This window comes from Bos indicus x Bos taurus, chromosome 10, assembly GCF_003369695.1.
Source record: "Bos indicus x Bos taurus breed Angus x Brahman F1 hybrid chromosome 10, Bos_hybrid_MaternalHap_v2.0, whole genome shotgun sequence".
NCBI lineage: Eukaryota > Metazoa > Chordata > Mammalia > Artiodactyla > Bovidae > Bos > Bos indicus x Bos taurus.
The window spans coordinates 17445029-17465853 of record NC_040085.1 but is presented as its reverse complement, the minus strand read 5'-3'; the positions used below and the strand labels follow the sequence as shown (position 1 = coordinate 17465853).

Genomic DNA, 20825 nt, shown 5'->3' with positions numbered 1-20825 from the left:
TGGCGTGCTGCGATTCATGGGGTCACAGAGTCAGACACGACTGAGCGACTGACTGAACTGAACTGAAGAGCTGGTTAATGCAAAAGGAAATTTGGGGTCAGTGAGACACTCTCCTGGTCCATAGAGAAGTTGACATGAGCCACATCAACTTGCTACTCCAGGAAACCCCTGTTTCCTGTTGTGGGGCAGCAGCAGCACATGCCCAGCAACTCTTCCCTCACCCTGTCAGGCTCACCTTGCAAGGCCTTGACATTGAAGAAGAAGATATTTTCCATCTAGTGGAAGAGCTGAAACATGCTTCTCTCCAGCCTTCTGAAAGTGGTCGTGGCTTCACTGTGTTTAGGTAAGGATGGTCCCGGTGGCACTGTGCCTCCTCTGTGACCTAAGGACTGGCGGAACAGGCAGTCTTATGGGAACCCTGGGAAGAAGTGGGGTCTAAAATAGGATTTCTTTATTCCATACCACTTATTCCTAAAGTTCTGATTCTATTTTCTTTCTTTAGGATCCATTATTGCCCAGAAGGTAACTCAAGACCAACCACAAGTATTAGGGCAGGAGAAGGAAGCTGTGACCCTGGACTGCAAGTATGACACCAGTGATTCACGTTATAGTTTATTCTGGTACAAGCAGCCCAGCAGTGGGGGGATGATTCTCCTTATTCGTCAGGATTCTTCTAACCAGCAAAATGCCACAGAAGGTCGCTACTCATTGAACTTCCAGAAAGCAAGAAAATCTGTCACACTTGTCATCTCAGCCTCATAACTGGCGGACTCTGCAGTGTATTTCTGTGCACTGAGAGACCCACAGTGAGTGTGTGTAGGAAGGACCTGCACGAAAATCCAGGGCCCTCTCCACCTGCTGTGGGGACCAGGGCAGGGAGTTGGCAGCACAGACAGGAAGCAATTAGGGCTGCACAGGCATAGGGTTAGAGAGAAGATATTCATTCTAAGAAAATAGTTCTCTAGGTTCAGAGGCCATATTCAGAGCTATCATTCATAAAAAAATCCTTATCCCTAAAATTTAGGTTTAAATTATTTATTTATTAAAAATGTAAAATTATGTATTCAGGACAAAAATTAGCCACATAAAATCCTTGCCATGTAGTGATTAGTATGAGCTAGAAGAATTGACTGAGGACATTCAGAAATGTCTGAATTACAAATCAGTAAAAATATGTGTGAATTGTTGGATTTTCATTTCAATTTATTCATGTTTTACCAAAAGTTTTCACTTTTATCTCAGGTTCAAAGGATTTGTTAACAAAATGAGCCATTTGTTATATACAAATAAGTAATATAGGTGTTTATTGGAGAATTATCTATGGTACATCACCAAATTCGGTTTTGACCAACATCCAGACTTGGATGGAGGTCAATACCCAGACCTGAGAGTTTTCAGCACTGGGAAGTCCCAGGTCACAGCCCATCTGAAGTCCCAATTATGAAAAGAGTCCTCTCCGTGGGTGAGACTTCAAAGATTGCAGTTCAGGGCTCCCATTTACAATCCCAGGGCAGCTGCAAACTGATATCATCATCAATCTGTGACCAAATTGCAGCTCTGGTTTCATGTTAATGCTGTTTCTTTAATCATATAAAACTTGGAGTGTTGCTAAGACTGGGGGGTCCCTCTAGGAGCTCAACAATCTCAAGATTCCTTCCCCATCTTATCCATGGTGCTGGAAGTCTTGTACTCACAGCAGGCAGTTACTTACAGTCAACTCACAGTCAGGGCAGTGTCCAGGCAGGTTAGAAGCAAGGTCAGAAGCCTGTTCTGCTTTGTCTCTGAAGCCCAAACAAGACTATTTAATTTTCTTAGCAATTCATTAAATATTAATTGACTATATGTTATATTACAGGCATTGTTTTGTCATGAAATCTCTGTGTGATTTTCCTTCTTTTGAATATCATGTTGTTTCACACCATTTAATAAATTCATTCATTTTAGTTTTGTTAGGTGAGTTAATAGTACCCTTAATTTACATTCTAAGGTGCCTACTTTGTGCTAATACTCATTGCTTCTTATTAACACCTCTATCACTGAACGGCTCAATTTTCATAATGTAAGTTTTTCCTGCCTCTCTTCAGTCTTATCCACAAAAAGATCAATAATTAGTGGCTCTTAGAAGGACATTTTGCGAAATACTGTATGAATTATGTTCTGTCTCTGGTCTTGCCTTTCACTGCACATGCCTCCAAAAGCATTTTTGCCATCATGTGCCTGATTTTTCACCCCTCTAGGCCCTCTCTTTCAATCATTGTTATAGAATCCCACCTCCTTCTACCTCGAATCCCATTTTTCTCAGTGTTTTAAAAGTTGAATGGTAATGGGTGGTTGCTAAGCTATCTTGTATAGTAGCTGCCTCTTATATTTGTATTTGAAAAGCAACTGTGTAGAGTAGAAATCTTCTTTACAATAAGTGAGGCTGGAAAACCTGGACAGCTACATGTAAAAGAATGAAATCAGAACACTCTCTAACATCCTACACAAAAATAAACTGAAAATGGATTAAAGGCCTAAATAAAAGACCAGATACTATAAAACTCTTAGAGGATAACATAGGCAGAACACTCTTTGACATAAATCACAATAGAATCTCTTCTTGGTCTACCTCCCAGAGTAATGAAAATAAAAACAAAAATAAAAAAGTGGAACCTAACTAAACTTAAAAGCTCTTGCATAGCAAAGGAAATCATAAATAAAACAGAAAGAAAATCCACAGAATGGGAGAAAATATCTTCAACAGAATTGACAAGGGATTAGTCTCCAGAACATACAAACAGCTCATGCAGATCCATAAAAAAAAAAAAAAAAAAAACAAGCAACTCAAATTAAAAATGAGGGAAAGATCCAATAGACATTTCTCCAAAGAACATGTACAGGTGACCAAAAGGCACATGAAAAGATGCTCAACGCCACTAATTATTAGAGAAATACAAATAAAAACTACAATGAGATGTCACTTCACCCTGATCTTTGGGCTTCCCTGGTGGCTCAGTTGGTTAAAAAAAATCTGCTTGCAATGTGGGAAACCTGGGTTTGATCCCTGGGTTGGGAAGATCCCCTGGAGAAGGGAAAGTCTACCCACTCCAGTATTCTGGCCTGGAGAATTCCGTGGACTGTATAGTCTATGGGGTCACAAAGAGTTGGACACTACTGAGTGACTTTCACTTTCACTCACACGATCAGAATGGCCATCATCAAAGAATCTACAAACAATAAATGCTGGAGAAGGTGTGGAGAAAAGAAGAAAAGGGAACCTTTCTACACTGTTGGTGGAAATGTGAATTGGTATAGTCACTATGGAGAACAGTATGGAAGTTCCTTAAAAGACTAAAAAGAGTGCTACCATATGACCCAGCAATTCCTCTCCTGGGCATAAATCTGGAGAAAACCATAATTTGAAAAAATACATGTACCCTAATGTCCACTGCAGCACTATTTACAATACCAAGGACATGGAAGCAACCTATATGCCTATGGAAAGAATGGATAAAGAAGATGTGGTACATATATACAATGCAACATTATTCAGCCATAAAAAACAATGAAATAATGTCATTTGCTGCAACATGGATAGAGATTGTCATACTGATTGAAGTCAAACAAAGACAAATATCATATAATATTTATAATACTTATATGTGGACTCTTAAAAAATGGTACAAATGAACCTATTTCCAAAACAGAAGTAGAGTCACAGAAATAGGAAACAAATTAATGGTTACCAAGGGGGAGGTAGGGGAGGGATAAATTAGGAGGTTGGGATTGTCATACACACACTACTATATATATAATATAGATAGATAACTAATAAGAAACCTACTATAGAGCACAGGGAACTCTACTCAATACTTTGTAATGACCTTCATGGGAATATAATTCTAAAAAGAGTGGATATGCTGTATATGTACAACTGATTCACTTTGCTGTACATTGGAAACTGACTTTGTAAATCAACTATACTCCAGTAAAAATTAATTTTAAAAAGTCTTAAATTTGTTTAATTCAAAAAATCTTACCATCCTAACAGACATTTTTTTTACCATATTAATAATTTTAAGTGTATAATACAGTGATATTAAATACATTTACATCATTATTAAATAGCAACATTATTCATCTCTAGAACTCTTTTCATGTTGAAAAGCTGAAAATTTGTACTCATTAAAGAGTAACTCCCCATTCCCCTGTCCCTCCAGCTCCTGACCACTACTATTCTGCTCTCTCTGAGTTTGACTACTGTAGACATCCTGTATAAGTGGAGTCATGCAACACAGGTCATTTTCTGTCTTCTTTCATTTATCATGATGTACTCAAGTTTCATCTATGTTGTAGCTAGCATGTTTTAGAATTTCTTTCCTTTTTAGGGTTGAATAATATTCTAGTGTAAGTATAGACCATACTTCGTCTATTCTTTTGTTGATATTTGGGTTGCTTCCACCTTTTGATGGAAACATAGATATATAAATATCTCAGTATTTTGGGTAAATACCAAAATTTCAATTTTTGATATAATTAGAAATGGAATTCCTGAATCATATGGCACTTATATTTTAAAATTTTTTAGAAATGTTTATCCTAGTTAATTTGAACAGCTCTCCTCTAGACCACTTTATCACAAGCCAGTTTCAAGGACTAAAGAAAGCTAGTGATCAGGAGCTGTGAATGAAGTTTTGGGACTCTGGTGGTTCACCTAAACCCAGAAAAATCTGTCATCTTTGCTATAGTGCATTGCTCCTCAGGTGCCTAACAACTGATCTGAAAGGAATGGCTTGAACTGCAGCTTGGATATTCTTTCTAATGTGTTGCAGTCCTCTTTTGGTGAAAGGGTCAAATCTGTGATTATTTAGTCACTTTTTATTAGTTCAATGTGCAGAAATAAAGAAGAAAGTTGTTAACAGACTGTATTGTGTGCGTGTGTGCTTTGTTGCTTCAGTCATGTCCAGCTCTTTGTGACCCCCTGCCGGGGTCCAGCCCTGGCTGATCCAGGGAGTTCAAAGCAGGGACGGCGTCGGCGAGCATCAGGATACAATAGCTTCAATTAGATATTAATTAGAGATGTAAAGAGTAATAGAATGAGGATAGCTCAGCAGGAAAATTCAGTGGAGAAAAGAGGCTGAGTAGCTTGGTTTACGCGGGAGACCAATAAAACTTCAAGACAAGAAGCTTGCACCACTTTACGTAGGCCACAGGCGTGCTTCCGTTCTCCCGAAGGAGAGGAGACACTGAGGCCTCCTCGGTCGGAACTTAGAAGCCCAGGCATAATTAGTAAGCATGGCGGGTTCTGCGGTCCAGATGGAGACTCAGCCAGAGTGAGAGACAGAGTGACATGGGGAGACCAGTCTTTCGAGGAACTGATCCCAATTCTTTATTTTTCATGGTCTACTTTTATACACTGAGATGTTATGCAAAAGTCACAGGGGGTCAGCAGTCCTGACTTTTATCAAAGTCAGGTGCTTCATACAAATGTATACAGAGGTCTTAGGGGTGTTACATCATCTTCTGGCCAGGGGGCCTGCTGACAATTTATGACCCTCTCCTTGTGACAGCGGTCAGTCAACCAGGACACTTATTTCTCCAGGGGTGATTATTCTTAAAACAGACGCCACCCAAATACAGTTACGTTCCTATAGGGTGAGGGTGTAGTGGGTTTTAGTTAAGGAAAGAATTTACTTAGCCTAAGGTCTAACATGATAAATATCAAAGGTTAATACTTATTTCTTCTATATATTCATTAATGTGTGTAAGGGCAGGGGATGTGGAGATTTAGCAACAAACATTTGCTCAACAAATGTAAAACCCTTCACCAATACAATTTCTAATCAGCCCATTATACTTATACTAATAGTTTTCTAACTTTTCTAAGGAACCTGTTTTTAGAAGGTTTAAAGCATCTCGTGCCTCTCACGGTTGGGAGGCTGTGAGCAATCACATGTGGCCGGACGAGCCTGTCAGGCAGGCTAGAGAACCTTCAGAGGAGTTTGTAGGTTAAAACACTCTTGTCATGCCCAGGAGTTTTTATTAACTGGAGCTCTAGGTTAACTCCTTCTCCGAAAGAGGTGGTAGGGGACAGGCCCCGTAAAGTCAGAGGTGTAGGTGGGAGCACAAAGTAGTAAAGTAGGCAGGCTCTGGTTATGGGGGTAGATGCTCAAGGATTTCCAGGGGGACTCCTGAGGCTCGATCCCGCCTTTGCGTATGTCGAGCCTCCTTCCTCATGACCTTTGCCACGGGCCGAGTGCCTCACTCTGGCCCCCAACAGTGAACTGTAGCCTGCCAGGCTCCTCTGTCCATGGGATTATCCTGGCAAGAATACCAGAGTGAATTGCCATTTCCTCCCCCGGGGGATCTTCTCAATTCAGGGATCCAACCTGCAGCTTCTGCATTGCAAGTGGGTTCTTTACCACTGAGCCACCAGAGAAGCCTCTGAAAATAATCTATAGTATAAAAAACAGGGAATCAAGTTTTGCTATCAGAGAGATTTCTATTCAAAATTATTAGTTCTGTCATGAACTTTCTAGACACTTGTGAGCCTTGTTTTATTATATAAAATGGGAGAGTGTTATATTCTTTGACATTTTATTGTGGCAAGTTATCAACAGTGTAGTCACAGGGACTGACAAGTAGCAGTTGATTAATTAATGAGAATAACCTCAATAGATACAGAAAAAGCATTTGAGAAAATTCAGCATCTATTCCTGTTTTAAAACTTACAGCAAATTAGGACCTAAGGAATTTCCTCAACTTAATAAAAAACCTCTACAAAAACTACAGCAAACACCATACTTGATGGTGAAAGAATGAATGATTCCCCCCTAATTTCAGCACTAGGGAAAGAATTTTGGCTCTCACCTTCTGTATTCAGTGTTTTACTAGGGATTCTAGCCAGTGTAAAAAGGCAAGAGAAACAAAAAACAGACAGCTTGGAAATGAAGAAGTGAACCTATCTTTAGTTACAGACAGCATAATTATCTGAGTATAAAATCCAAGTGAATCAATAAAAAAAAAAAAAAAACTATTAGAAAAAATAAGAAAGTTAAAGTCAAGTAAACACCTACCATATGCTCCAGGAATTCCACTCCCAGATATTCACCCAAGAGAAAAATGAAAGCACATGTCTATTAAAAATGTGACATACAATAGCTCAAAGCAACTTTGTAGCAGCCTCAAACTAGAGCTAACAAAAATGTTTGTTAACAGGTGAATACATTAACAAATTGTTTTATATCTATGTAATGGAAGACTTTTCATCAATACAAAGGAATGAGCCATTGATACTTACAACCATGAAAGAATCTTAATTATGCTGAGTGAAAGAAGTTAGACAAAAGAGTGCATATGATTCCGTTTATATCATATAAAATATGTAAACTAATTCATGACGGAAGTGCTGCATAAAAATTGGAGTAGGAGGTGGGGAGAGGATTGAGGGGAGATTATAAACAGATGTGAGGACACTTTTTTGGGTGATGCATTGTTCATTATCTTTATTGGAATAATAGCTTCACAATCGTGTACACATGTCAAATCTTTTTAATTAGTTTACTTAAAATAAGTGCAGTATAGTTTTGTGAATGTTGTGTATTAATTAAACAATTAAAAATCCAAATTAAGCAAACGTCTTTCTTCAATGTTGCATGAATCTTCCAATGTGACCTCAATTCCAAGTATTTCTCCTGTATGTTCTGGTCCTATATGTTTTTTTAAATGTGTGGATAGCAACTTTCTATTTATTTTCAACCCAGCATCATGTAAACATATTTTTTGCTTTCTGTTTAATGTGTCAATTTTTTTCAGAATTCCTCCCTAGCATAGTTCTGAGGCCATTTTTGACAACTGAGTTGGAAAATGAAGGAGAAAGGAAGGAATATATGAATCCAAAAGAGAATCTGAGCCTGATTTTATTACTTAAATCTACATCAGGGAAATTATTTGTATGGACTTTGGACTGATGAAGCTGCCTGATACAAATCTGTGGAGAGTAAACTCCAGGAATCAGACTGAGCTAAACTTCCATCTTTGTGTTTAGGGGAAGGCTTCCCCTGTGGCTCAGTGGTAAAGCATCTTCCTGTAACGCAGGAGATGCAGGAGTTGTGGGTTTGATTGCTTAGTCAGAAAGATCTCCTGGAGGAGGGCATGACAACCCACTCCAGTTTTCTTGCCTGGAGAATTCCATGGACAGAGAAGCCTGGCAGGCTACAGTCCATAGGATTGCAAAGAGTTGGTTACAACTGAAGCAACTGAGTACCCATGCATGTGTGTCTAGGGATGCATGGTTATAGGGTTTTGCAGAAGGTGTGTTCCACTCCAGAACTTCATCCTGATAGCCTTCAGGATTTTTTATTTTTTCAAAAATGAATATTCATAAACAGTAAGCTAAAGAAGTACTTGTTTTTGCTGCTGCTACTTCATAGCAAAAAACCAGTTTAAAAAATTTCCTTTCTCCCTGATCATTGATGGCCATCTTGCTCTAGGACACTAATTACAAAGAAATCTTATAAACCAGTATCGAACTGGCTGCAACAAAACCATCTGGAAGTTTCAAAAGTTATTAACTTCTGGGAATTCCCTGGTGGTCCAGTGGTTAGGAGTCTGTTCTTTCACTGCTGAGGGCCCTGGTTCCATCCCTGGGCAGGGAACTAAGATCCGACAAGCTGTGCAGTGGGTCAAGGAAAAAAAAAATTACACTTTTTGGTCTTAATCCTGAAAAGTACAATTCATGAAGTTATAGTTGGGATTCCTGAATCTGTCATTTAAATCAATCACACATTGATTCTATTATCACCTGTTGTATGAATATCAGCTATGTCTTTAATAATTTGAAAAGCTGGGAAAGAACAGACTAACTCATGCTCCAGGCTTTTGACAGAAATCCACATTTTTAGGTTTCCCAACCTGATGGAGGAAAATTATTTGATTAAAGTTTGGCAACAAAATGTGTTACATGGATGCTAAGAGAATCAGTCCTGAAGCTAGATTTTCACTAAGAGTATGGGGTTAATCTTGGCTGATTCAGATAGATTAGCCATCTTATCTTGAAATCAGAGAAATAGAAGAATAAGATATTGATGTCAGATCATTCTATAAGGATTTGATAAATTCAGTTATGATAGTTCTTTTGTTTTCATGTTTTAATGGTTTTGAAATTCAAAGTTATTTGACTATAGATAGGATAGTGTGAATTTTTCCCCTGAAAATATTTTATTAAAACGATAGCATTTCTTACAAATGATATTATTTTAGAAATGATAAAATACTATATTTCAAGTAGTAGTGGTTCCTGAATCAAAGACCCTTTATTCATTGTTTTTGCTTGGTATAGCAAATACTCAGTAAGCATGTAATAAATATAAGTCACTGCTCTATAAATTGGGGTACAATGCTGAGAAATAGAGATTCAGTCAATACTGGCAACTTCTTATTACTTCCTCTGTAATCAGCCACAAAACCCTTTTTTGACAGTCAGTGGATTATAGGTTGGCCCACATGGATACTTGAGACTATAAAGCACCATATTAACGTGCTTAAGAAAACTGATATCTTCTTAGCTACAGAAATACCTGGGATGCTTTGTTAAAGAACTTCCAAGTCAGGTAGTATCCTAAACACAAAACAGACCTGAGAGGTGTTGACAGCTGTTGATCAGATTTCCAAGCCCCACCTGAAGACTGACATATGCCTCATGGATAAAGTCAAGGATAACATTTTTCTGATTTGCAGAGGAGTCCAGGATACATGCATCACTTTTCTGTCCTGTAACACCAGAGGGTGCAGTTTTCTAACACAGACACATTTTCTGTGTGAAACTAAATTTCACTGTGACTTCAACATTTCTTCATGTTAAGAGTCAAGAACGTTATTCAGAGATACTCTAGAGATGAGTTCTTCTTCAGGCTTAGTGACTGTTAATACTCTTCCTGCTGGATAAGCAAAATGCCTTCAAAAATCTGGATTCTTTCCTCTGTTATGTCAACAAAACCTTTAATCATAATTTTATCCCAGAGCTTTATGCCTAAGATCACGCAGAACTCTTTTATTTTTCCCCAGGACAAACCCGTGGAGACTCAGTAACCCAGTTAGGCAGCTAAGTGACTCTTCCAAAAAAGTCTACCGTGATCATCAATTGCACTTATTCAGTCACCAGGTACCCCACTCTTTTTTGGTATGGTCAGTATTCAAGAGAAGGTCCACAGATCCTCCTGAAAGCCACGAAGGACAATGAGAAGAGAATCAGCAGAGAGTTTGAAGCCACATACCACAGAAAATCAAAATCCTTCCACTTGAAGAAAGCTTCAGTCCAAGAGTCAGACTCAGTTGTTTACTACTGTGCTCTGAGTGACACAGAGAAGGGAACTGCAGGGGGAGCTGAGCACACTCTGAGCAGCAGCGGGGCCTGGGTGCTGAGCATCCGACTATCTGATCCAATCTGTGGCACAGTCTATGGTGTTTTGTCTCTCAGTCTCTGGTTGATACAGAACTCATACAAATGACGAGGACATAAGAATCAGAAGTGAATATTCCCCATACCCAAATCTCATTAGTGAGTTTAGCAAAAGAGTATGACAGCAATAGTTCCTTGTCAAGGATTAAAGTAATTTCAGGGTAAAGTCATGTAAATAGTGAGACTTGGGGCCATTGAAAAAAGAAATAAGAAGCATTGGGATGCTCCTGTACCCTTGCAGAAAAATTTAGAGACCAGAAACATCAATTACATTTGAATAATTAGGGTGGATGACATGTTGTGTGTGTTTGTGTGTTTGTGTGTTCCGAGGTCATTCAGGGACTGAAGGTTGAAAATAGGAGGACTAAAATATATAAGCAGAGACTACCTATGTTCTGTACCAGAGCCTGTATAATAATCAGTGATCACTTCCCAAACCCAGCAGAAAATTGGAAGCTAGCCAGTGATGAATTGAGAAATGGCACATGTAAGTAAGAAAACCAAAATAATTAAAAACTTAAAATATAATAATTAAGTATTCACTTTAGGGAAATAAAATATTATTTAAGAAAGTAACATACCCATAGTCTTTATGATTCAACTAAATTTTCTTCTAGATAAGTTTTACCACCAATTTTTCCTTAAACTTTGTGTATTACTGAGGTTTTGGACTTTTGCTTATCAGCTAAGCTTTAAATTAAAAAAAATATTAAAGTTTATGAATGAGATGGAACTTCATTTCATTTAAAAGTCATTTATATGTTTTTGTGTAAATTTTCTATTCATGTATCTTACCATTCCCTACTGTGTTATGGGGCTTCCCAGATGGTTCAGTGGGAAGGAAATGAGGGTTCAATCTCTGAGTCCAGAAGAGCCCCTGCAGAAGGAAATGGCAACCCACTCCAATATTGTTGCTGGGAAATCCCCTGGACAGAGGATCCTGGTGGTCTGTAGTCCATGGGGTGCATGAAAGTCGGATGTGACTTAGCAACTAAAACAATACCTGTATTAGAGTCATTTAAATATAGATTTGAAAGAGTATTCTCTGTTAAGAAAGTTGTCATAAAAGTGTCATATATATGTCTTTAAAAAGTTTAACACAATCTTTTTGACTTTTTTTATGTTTGCTATGCAGAATTTTAAAAATAGTATGTAGTAAATTTATGAAACTTTTCTTTTATGGATTCTGAGTTATATATTTCATTGTTCACAATCTGTAGCACCTTAAATGATAAAATTTTATCTCATATTTACTTTAATTTATCTCAGATTACTTTTGGCTTTAAATTTGCGTGTGTGTGTCTGTGTGTGTGTGTGTGTGTGTGTGTGTGTTGAGGTTGAGGTTAAGGCTATCTGTTTTTCTCAGTTTTTGTTTATTTTGAGGCAGCTATCCAGGCTCAACATCTTGAATAGCTCGTTTTTCTTCTGATTTTTAAATGTTATATTTGTCTTTTTTCCTCTCTCTTTCATTTTTCCTGATTAAGATTTTCAACCCAGGCATTCTTTTCTGGTCAATATTTATATCTCAGTATTAGCAGTGCTTTTTGCCAGTTGCTTACTGGATATGTAAGGAATACATGTCCAGTCAACTTCAAGCCTGTGCTAGAAACATAGAGAAAACAATGTGGCTGGGAGAGCTGCCTTTGGAGAAGGAGGGAGAGATGAATCCACCCCACTGCATCACAAGATGTGTATGAAGCATCATCTCAGGCTATGGAAACTATCTGCCTGTGTTCCCAGCTCTGTCAGTCGGGGACCCAGGCAAAGTTGCTAAAAACATGTTCACAATTAGTCCTCACAAGGATGGGAGGTGGACAATCAACACTGGAGAACAAGAACGATTTTGTGTCATCTGTCTCCTTGAAGAAGATTTAAATAATGAGGACTGGGATTTAGAGTTTGGAAGAATCACATCTACTTGAAATGCCTTGAAATCTGCAGCTGCCTCAGTGTTTTGAACTCTGTCATTGCTTTGTAGGACATTTTAATTTTTTTTTCTGTTGCCACATTGATTTTTGATGAAGTTTGTAAAAATCTACTTTAGTAACTATCCTTGCTTCTGTTGAGGGTGCTGTTGAAAATTGATTACTGTATTTCGAACATCTTGCCCCTAATTTAAGCAGAACAGGTATGGACAGCTCTGTGGTCTAAGGCTCTTTCCTTCTCTCTCCTCTTCCTCTCCTGCTCCCTTTGCCTCTCTCCTCTCTTGTCTTCTCTCAGCTCTTCTGCTCTTGATTTTCCTGGACTGATTCTGTTTTCATCCTTCTCTGAAGTAAGCATTTCTAATCAACCATTTCTTTGAGCCATCAATGTTTAAAAATAATTTTATTGTGAAATATAACAAATGTTCACAAAAGTATGTAAAACTCACAATATATATTATTTCAGATCAGATCAGTCGCTCAGTTGTGTCCGATTCTTTGTGACCCCTTGAATCGCAGCACGCCAGGCCTCCGTGTCCATCACCAACTCCCGGAGTTCACTGAGACTCACGTCCATCGAGTCAGTGATGCCATCCAGCCATCTCATCCTCTGTCATCCCCTTCTCCTCCTGCCCCCAATACCTCCCAGCATCAGGGTCTTTTCCAATGAATCAACCCTTCACATGAGGTGGCCAAAGTACTGGAGTTTCAGCTTTAGCATCATTCTTTCCAAAGAAATTCCAGGGCTGATCTCATTCAGAATGGACTGGTTGTACCTCCTTGCAATCCAAGGGACTCTCAAGAGTCTTCTCCAACATCACTGTTCAAAAGCATCAATTCTTCGGCACTCAGCTTTCTTCACAGTCCAACTCTCACATCCATTCATGACCACTGGAAAAACCATAACCTTGACTAGATGGACCTTTTTGGCAAAGTAATGTCTCTGCTTTTTAATATGATATCTAGGTTGGTCATAACTTTCCTTCCAAGGAGTAAGCGTCTTTTAATTTCATGGCTGCAGTCACCATCTGTAGTGATTTTGGAGTCCAGAAAAATAAAGTCTGACACTGTTTCCACTGTTTCCTCATCTATTTCCCATGAAGTGGTGGGACCGGATGCCATGATCTTTGTTTTCTGAATGTTGAGCTTTAAGCCAACTTTTTCACTCTCCACTTTCACTTTCATCAAGAGGCTTTTGAGTTCCTCTTCACTTTCTGCCATAAGAGTGGTGTCATCTGTATATCTGAGGTTATTGATATTTCTCCCAGCAATCTTGATTCCAGCTTGTGTTTCTTCCAGTCCAGCATTTCTCATGATGTAGTCTGCATATAAGTTAAATAAACAGGGTGACAATATACAGCCTTGACGAACTCCTTTTCCTATTTGTAACAGTCTGTTGTTCCATGTCCAGTTCTAACTGTTGTTTCCTGACCTGCATGCAAATTTCTCAAGAGGCAGATCAGGTGGTCTGGTACTCCCATCTCTTGAATAATTTTCCACAGTTTATTGTGATCCACACAGTCAAAGGCTTTGGCATAGTCAATAAAGCAGAAATAGATGTTTTTCTGGAACTCTCTTGCTTTTTCCATTTTCCAGCAGATGTTGGCAATTTGATCTCTGGTTCCTCTGCCTTTTCTAAAACCAGCTTGAACATCTGAAAGTTCATGGTTCACATATTGCTGAAGCCTGGCTTGGAGAATTTTGAGCATTACTTTACTAGCGTGTGAGATGAGTGCAATTGTGCAGTAGTTTGAGCATTCTTTGGCACTACCTTTCTTTGGGATTGGAATGAAAACTGACCTTTTCCAGTCCTGTGGCCACTGCTGAGTTTTCCAAATGTGCTGGCATATTGAGTGCAGCACTTTCACAGCATCATCTTTCAGGATTTGGAACAGCTCAACTGGAATTCCATCACCTCCACTAGCTTTGTTGATAGTGATGCTTTCTAAGGCCCACTTGACTTCACATTCCAAGATGTCTGGCTCTAGGTCAGTGATCACACCATCGTGATTATCTTGGTCATGAAGATCTTTTTTGTACAGTTCTTCTGTGTATTCTTGCCATCTCTTTTTAATATCTTCTGCTTCTGTTAGGTCCATACCATTTCTGTCCTTTATCGAACTCATCTTTGCATGAAATATTCCTTTGGTATCTCTGATTTTCTTGAAGAGATCTCTAGTCTTTCCCATTCTGTTGTTTTCCTCTATTTCTTTGCATTGATCGCTGAAGAAGGCTTTTTTTTATCTCTTCTTGCTATTCTTTGGAACTCTACATTCAGATGTTTATATCTTTCCTTTTCTCCTTTGCTTTTCACTTCTCTTCTTTTCACAGCTATTTGTAAGGCCTCCCCAGACAGCCATTTTGCTTTTTTGCATTTCTTTTCTATGAGAATGGTCTTGATCCCTGTCTCCTGTACAATGTCACAGACCTCAGTACATAGCTCATCAGGCACTCTATCTATCAGATCTAGGCCCTTAAATCTATTTCTTACTTCCACTGTATAATCATAAGGGATTTGATTTAGGTCATACCTGAATGGTCTAGTGGTGTTCCCTACTTTCTTCAATTTAAGTCTGAATTTGGCAATAAGGAGTTCATGGCCTGAGCCACAGTCAACTCCTGATCTTGTTTTTGCTGACTGTATAGAGCTTCTCCATCTTTGGCTGCAAAGAATATAATCAATCTGATTTCGATGTTGACCATCTTGTGATGTCCATGTGTAGAGTCTTCTCTTGTGTTGTTGGAAGAGGGTGTTTTCTATGACCAGTGCATTTTCTTGGCAAAACTCTATTAGTCTTTGCCCTGCTTCATTCCATATTCCAAGGCCAAATTTGCCTGTTACTCCAGGTGTTTCTTGACTTCCTACTTTTGCATTCCAGTCCCCTATAATGAAAAGGACATCTTTTTTGGGTGTTAGTTCTAAAAGGTCTTGTAGGTCTTCATAGAACCGTTCAACTTCAGCTTCTTCAGCGTTACTGGTTGGGGCATAGACTTGGATTACTGTGATATTGAATGGTTTGCCTTGGAAACGAACAGAGATCTTTTTGTCGTTTTTAGGTACATACAAATTTGAGACTATGGTTTTTTGCTTATGAACTTTCTTTATGAATTTTAAAATTTCTCTGTATTAGGGTTCCCCAGAGAAACAGAACCAATAGCATTAATTTAATGTGCATGTGTCTTCACCTCTAATAATCCTATTCTGAAGGCCTAGTTTGTTATATGAGGGGATGATATGTTAGCTTTTTTAAGGTAAGTGTTTATGTGATATATCTTTTGCCATTCTTTTGCTTTCAAAATCTTTGGGCATTATATTTCAAGTTTGGAATAAATCCTCAGATATCCACACTCTCAAGTGTTCGTTGGCCTCCTATTTCACTGAGAAAATAGAAGCAATAAGAAAATTTTCACAAGCTCCTACACTTAACACTTTTTAAGGTAATTCACAGATTTCCATTTCTTTCCGTTGGTTACTGGAAATTTATTTCCTGCCTTTGATTGTATCATGTTTTCTCAATTCTTTATGCATCTTGTAGATTTGCTTTGTTGTGTGAGCTTTTGAAGCAGCAGATACCTCTCCCAGTATTTATGGTCTGTCTGGTCTTGACTAGAAGAGACCTTCCTCAGTCAGCAGTGCTAAATATGAGGCAAGATAGAGACCAGTCCCTTTGAGAGTGTACTCCTGAAGAAATTTGGACAAGGACCCGTTGGTTTCCTATCTTTTCATTTGGAGGAAACACCTCAGTTGTATCCTTTCTCCACCTTGCAGATCAGTAGTAGCTGTAATACCATGCCATTCTTTTTTCCTTTGCTGATAGCTGTTCTAGTGACCAAGCCCTGCCAGACATTCAGTGCTAAGTATGACCCAAAGCAAGTAGAAACTGGCTCCATGGGTGATGCTTTGAATTGTCTGACATAAGACCCCCTTCACTCTGTGTGGGGTTAAAACCAGTTCTACGCTGATTCCCAGTCTTGCAGGGCAGTGCTCGTTGTGGAACCACACTCTCCCTTCCCTTGTTCCTTACTATCCCAAGGGACCAGGCTCTGCTCCGTCCTGAATAGGGGGAGATAGAGACCATTCCTACTCTGAAATGATAGGAGTAAGGCCAGCTCCTTCTCCTCCCCCCATTAGCTCTCTTTTCCCCTGTGGAGGAAGAACCTCAGTTCTGCTCTTCCAGGTTCACAGGGCAGGACTGGCAGCAAAAGAGACGTCCTGCATTTTCCTTTGTTTCTCACTATCCCAAGGGATTGCTTTGTGCCTGTCATACTGGGCATGAGGTAAGATAGAAAGCCACCCCACAGAGCGTGCCCTGAGAGGACTGAAGGTCGGGTGCAAGCTCCAGAATCACTCCCTTCCCCCATGGGGGACACGGTGGGTACAGGCTATCTCCTTGGCACTGGGCTGAGCCCATCTGGCTGAGGGACGGATGTGGGTGAAGTGAAGTTGCTCTTCTCTCCCCTGTAAATGTGACTGCTCTCAGCTTGTTCTTCCGCGAGTGCGTTTACTTTTAGCTGGGTTTGGCATTGTCCTTCAAGGTATATTGTTGCTAACATCATTGTTAAGTCCATGTCTGTGGAGGAAGGAGAGATAGGGCTTCCTCCTTTGCCATTATGCTGATAGTCCACATCGTGTCTTTTAAATCTTTCAAAAATGTCAGGAAAGTGTTACCATATATATTTTCAGATGAGAAAACTGAGGCTTAACTCTCCTATCCAATAAGTCAGAATTCATACCGGGGTTTTTGAACATGTTTTATGTACTAACCTACTCTGTTTACAGAGACTTACAGGGGCTTATATTCAGTATTATGTTCAAAATAGTGAGAAGGAAACCTAGCAAGAAGCCTAACCCAAGTTTCTGAGCAACCATAGCTCAGACCCCAAGATGGCAGTATTTGCATTGGCCTTACCTGTGGGTATGATTGAGTATGAAGCAGCAAAATCTGGTCTTTGGCTCAATGGGGATGTAGTCTCTGATTGGCTAAGCATAATCCCTGAGAATCCTTTGTTAATGTAAAAAAATAAAAGGTATTGAAAAGACAAGTCAGTTTTGGGGGACAGCCCCGTGCAGAAGAATGGAGATGCATGTGAGATCCTCCCTGGTGGTTTTGTGGCTTCATTTTTGTTGTAAGTTAATGAAGAGTTTTAGCCAGGTTGACACAGTAAGTCCAGGGAATATTTTTAAAAGTTTTCAAAACGGTGTATTGCATGTATTGCTTTGGGGTAGAAGGAGAGAAGAATTTGGGACCGTGTTATGGTTCGGCTGGGATTCATTCTGGAAAGGAGTAAGAGATGCAAATTAGAAAGCAATAAAAATGGGTGAGCTATCTCTCAGATCTCTCTTTGCTTTTTGAACAGGCGTGAGTGGCAAAAATCAAGTGGAACAGAGTCCTCCATCCCTGGTGGTCCTGGAGGGAGAGAATTGCACATTTCAATGCAATTTTACAGTGAGCCCCTTTAACAACCTAAGGTGGTACACACAGGACACTGGGAGAGGTCTTGTTTCCCTGATAACCATGACTTACAGTGACAACAAAAAGTCAAATGGACAGTACACAGCGACTGTGGATGCAACTGCCAAGCATAGCTCCCTGCACATCACAGCTGCCCAGCTCAGCGATCCAGCCTTCTACATCTGTGTGGTGGGTGCACGATGCTCCCCAGGCACTCACACTCTGTACAAAAACCTGCACCTGGAGGTTGTCAAGGAGCATTTTTTGAAATGTTGTATGCAATTTCAAAGTGAGCTAATGCTTCTCTTTCAGACATAGATGAATTTGTATCTACTAACATAGAGGTATCCTAGCTCAACACAGACAGTTAACTGCTCACCTGGTTATTCCCAAGGATAAGACCATCATATTGCATTACTACCCTGAAGTAGATGATAATTTTGATTAAAAGGGAGAAGTCAGCTCTGTGTGGGGTCAAGCAACTCGTAGAATGTAGATTGAGTATAAAAGCAAAATGTTGACGAAGCTGATGACAATATTTGGTAAGACTGCTAATGTCTTTTGCATTTGCTTTCTTTATCTCACAGGCATTATGCACAGAAAATGACAATACCTTCCTTCTTGTATAATTTAATGTAGATTGGAAGAAGAATCCATATAAGACTTATGAAGCAGGGTCCGGATATAAGATAATTATCCTGAGCTACAGTGTCAATAACTAAATTCATATATATCAGCTCATTGAGAAGGTTTTTCACTGATTGGAGAGAAAAGAGTCTTACAAGATTTTCCCTGGAAAGGGTTGATTTTAATTATTCAATTTTTATAACTTGTACATGGTAGATGGTCAAGAATTTTATATAAGTAGAAAGATAAGAGAAAAATCTAGGAGATAAATAGTAGATGTATCTCTCCAACTACTCTGCAACTACTCTACACTTGATCTTGATGTGGTCCTCTCTCCATGTTACCTTTTCAGAGATCAGAAGACACTGGGTGAGTGTGTGCACAGGGGCATAGATCTGATTTCTGATTTGCTGAGGAGTCTCTCAGATTCTTGTGACAGCAAATTCATGAATATGCACTCAGATAAACAAGTTGCTTGACCTGGTAGTGTCTGAGAGCTCACAGATTCCAACCTGAGTTCTCATGAGTCTGGAGAATGGAAAAAAATAGTGAAGTCTTTGGGAGTTTCATTCCTGGTTCTTTTTTGGCAGCTGTGCTGTGATTTGGCTGTCTTTGAAGCTATGAATTAAAAGGGCAGATCCTAGTAATCTCTATAAATCTGAAAGTTATAGAAGGGTGGCTAGTGTTACTGGGGTCAGCTGGGGGGGGGGTTGTGAAAAGGAAACATATTCTTTCAAAAAATAATTGGCCATTAATATATCTCCTTTGTCTCTGGTTCTCTGTTCAAACAGGGGTGAGCAGCCAATATAAATTGGACCAGAGTCCTTCATTCCTGAGTATCCAGGAGAGAACACATGCCGATCTTAATTGTACTTATCAAAAGAAAACATTTTACAACTTCGTTTGGTTTAAGCAGGAGCCTGGGAAAGGACTTGTATCTTTGTCTTTAATTCAATCAAGCCAGAAAGAGGAGGTGGACAAAGATTTTAAAGAACTCCTGGGAAAAGAGAAGGTTTACAGTGTTTTGCGTATCTCAGCCTCCCACTCTGGAGACTCAGCTACCTACTTTTGGGCTTTGCATCACAGCGCTCTCCAAGCACCTGCAGCCTGTCCCACAACTGCCAGCTGCGCCTCTTGACAGGGGTCTAGCCTTAGGGTAGGAATGAAGGTATTTCCTTTATTCACAGAGAGAGTTTTCTTAAAATCTCTGTCTCCAAATAGAAATCAAGGATAATCTATCCCTCCCTTATGTGATGAATCTGAATTTATATTGAATTAAATTTCCTTTTGTTACTATTGAAAGTTCATTCCTCAGTGCAAATTGTACTCCTCCTGGGCCTGTTTGCCGAGATTTCTTTTCACAGTCTACCCTTCAGGTGAGAGGGCAGGCCCCTTTGTGCTCAGGCTCCAGTTCAGAAAGCAAGTTTTCACCATGCCGTACCCTCACCAGTAGCGTCATACTCATTGGTTCATAGTCTTCATGATATTTTTTTATATCTGTGTACCATTTATACAATTATTTACTAATTTAATATTAAATTTACTTAATGACTGTGCAAAAAGTTATCCTTGTTTTAATGGATGTTAATATGAAACCATATATTTCATGTGCAGGTTATATTTTTTCTATTACAAATTAAAATAAAACCTTATATGTAACATATTACAAATTAAAATAATACCTTATCTGCAACAATTACAATTTTCTTTTATGTACTGCCTACCATGACCTCTTGCATCAATCATACTTTAGGAAATACTGATTCAGTCCATGCCGTTCATTTCATAGGTGAAAGAATTAGGATTTACAGGATTTGAATGGCCACTTAAAGCATGACTTATAGCAAAAGGGAAGCTGGTAACAGAACTCAGACACTCTGACTTTTTGTCAATTGCTTCTTCCACTAAAGATAAAAACTGGATCCAGAGTTTGAAGGAAGGAGTCTAGTATTTTAAATTTAAATTAAGCTGAAATTTTATTACTTAATTATATATATTAATTTTAAATAAATTAAAAGATATAAACACATTTAAAAAGAGAACACTACCATAATTTCATGGCATAAAGGTTATGACTATCACCAGTTTTCAGAATTTTTGGTGCATGTATTATACAGCTATATTTTTCTGTGAGAGGGACTATAATATACCTGGAGTTTATAAACATATTTGTTTTTCTCAACATTGTAGATATTTCCATGTCAGAAAACATATCTTAAAGGCATAATTTAAAATGATTGGCTAATTTCCATTATTTAGATGTATTTAAAAAACTAATCACTCTTTGGTATTTTTCCAATTATACAGTATTATAGACAATATTTTTATGAACAAATATCATTTAAGTTGTAGTTTCAATGGAAGTGAAATTGCTTGGATAAGGGA

The 20825-nt window shown here is 38.8% G+C and overlaps 1 gene segment (V, D, J or C); it reads left to right on the top strand.

Moving 5' to 3' along the window:
• The first annotated feature begins 294 nt into the window (after positions 1 to 294).
• LOC113899360 lies at positions 295 to 762 on the top strand. The segment is given in 2 exon segments: positions 295 to 343; positions 503 to 762. Coding segments are annotated over 2 exon segments (309 nt in total).
• The last annotated feature ends 20063 nt before the right edge of the window (positions 763 to 20825 follow it).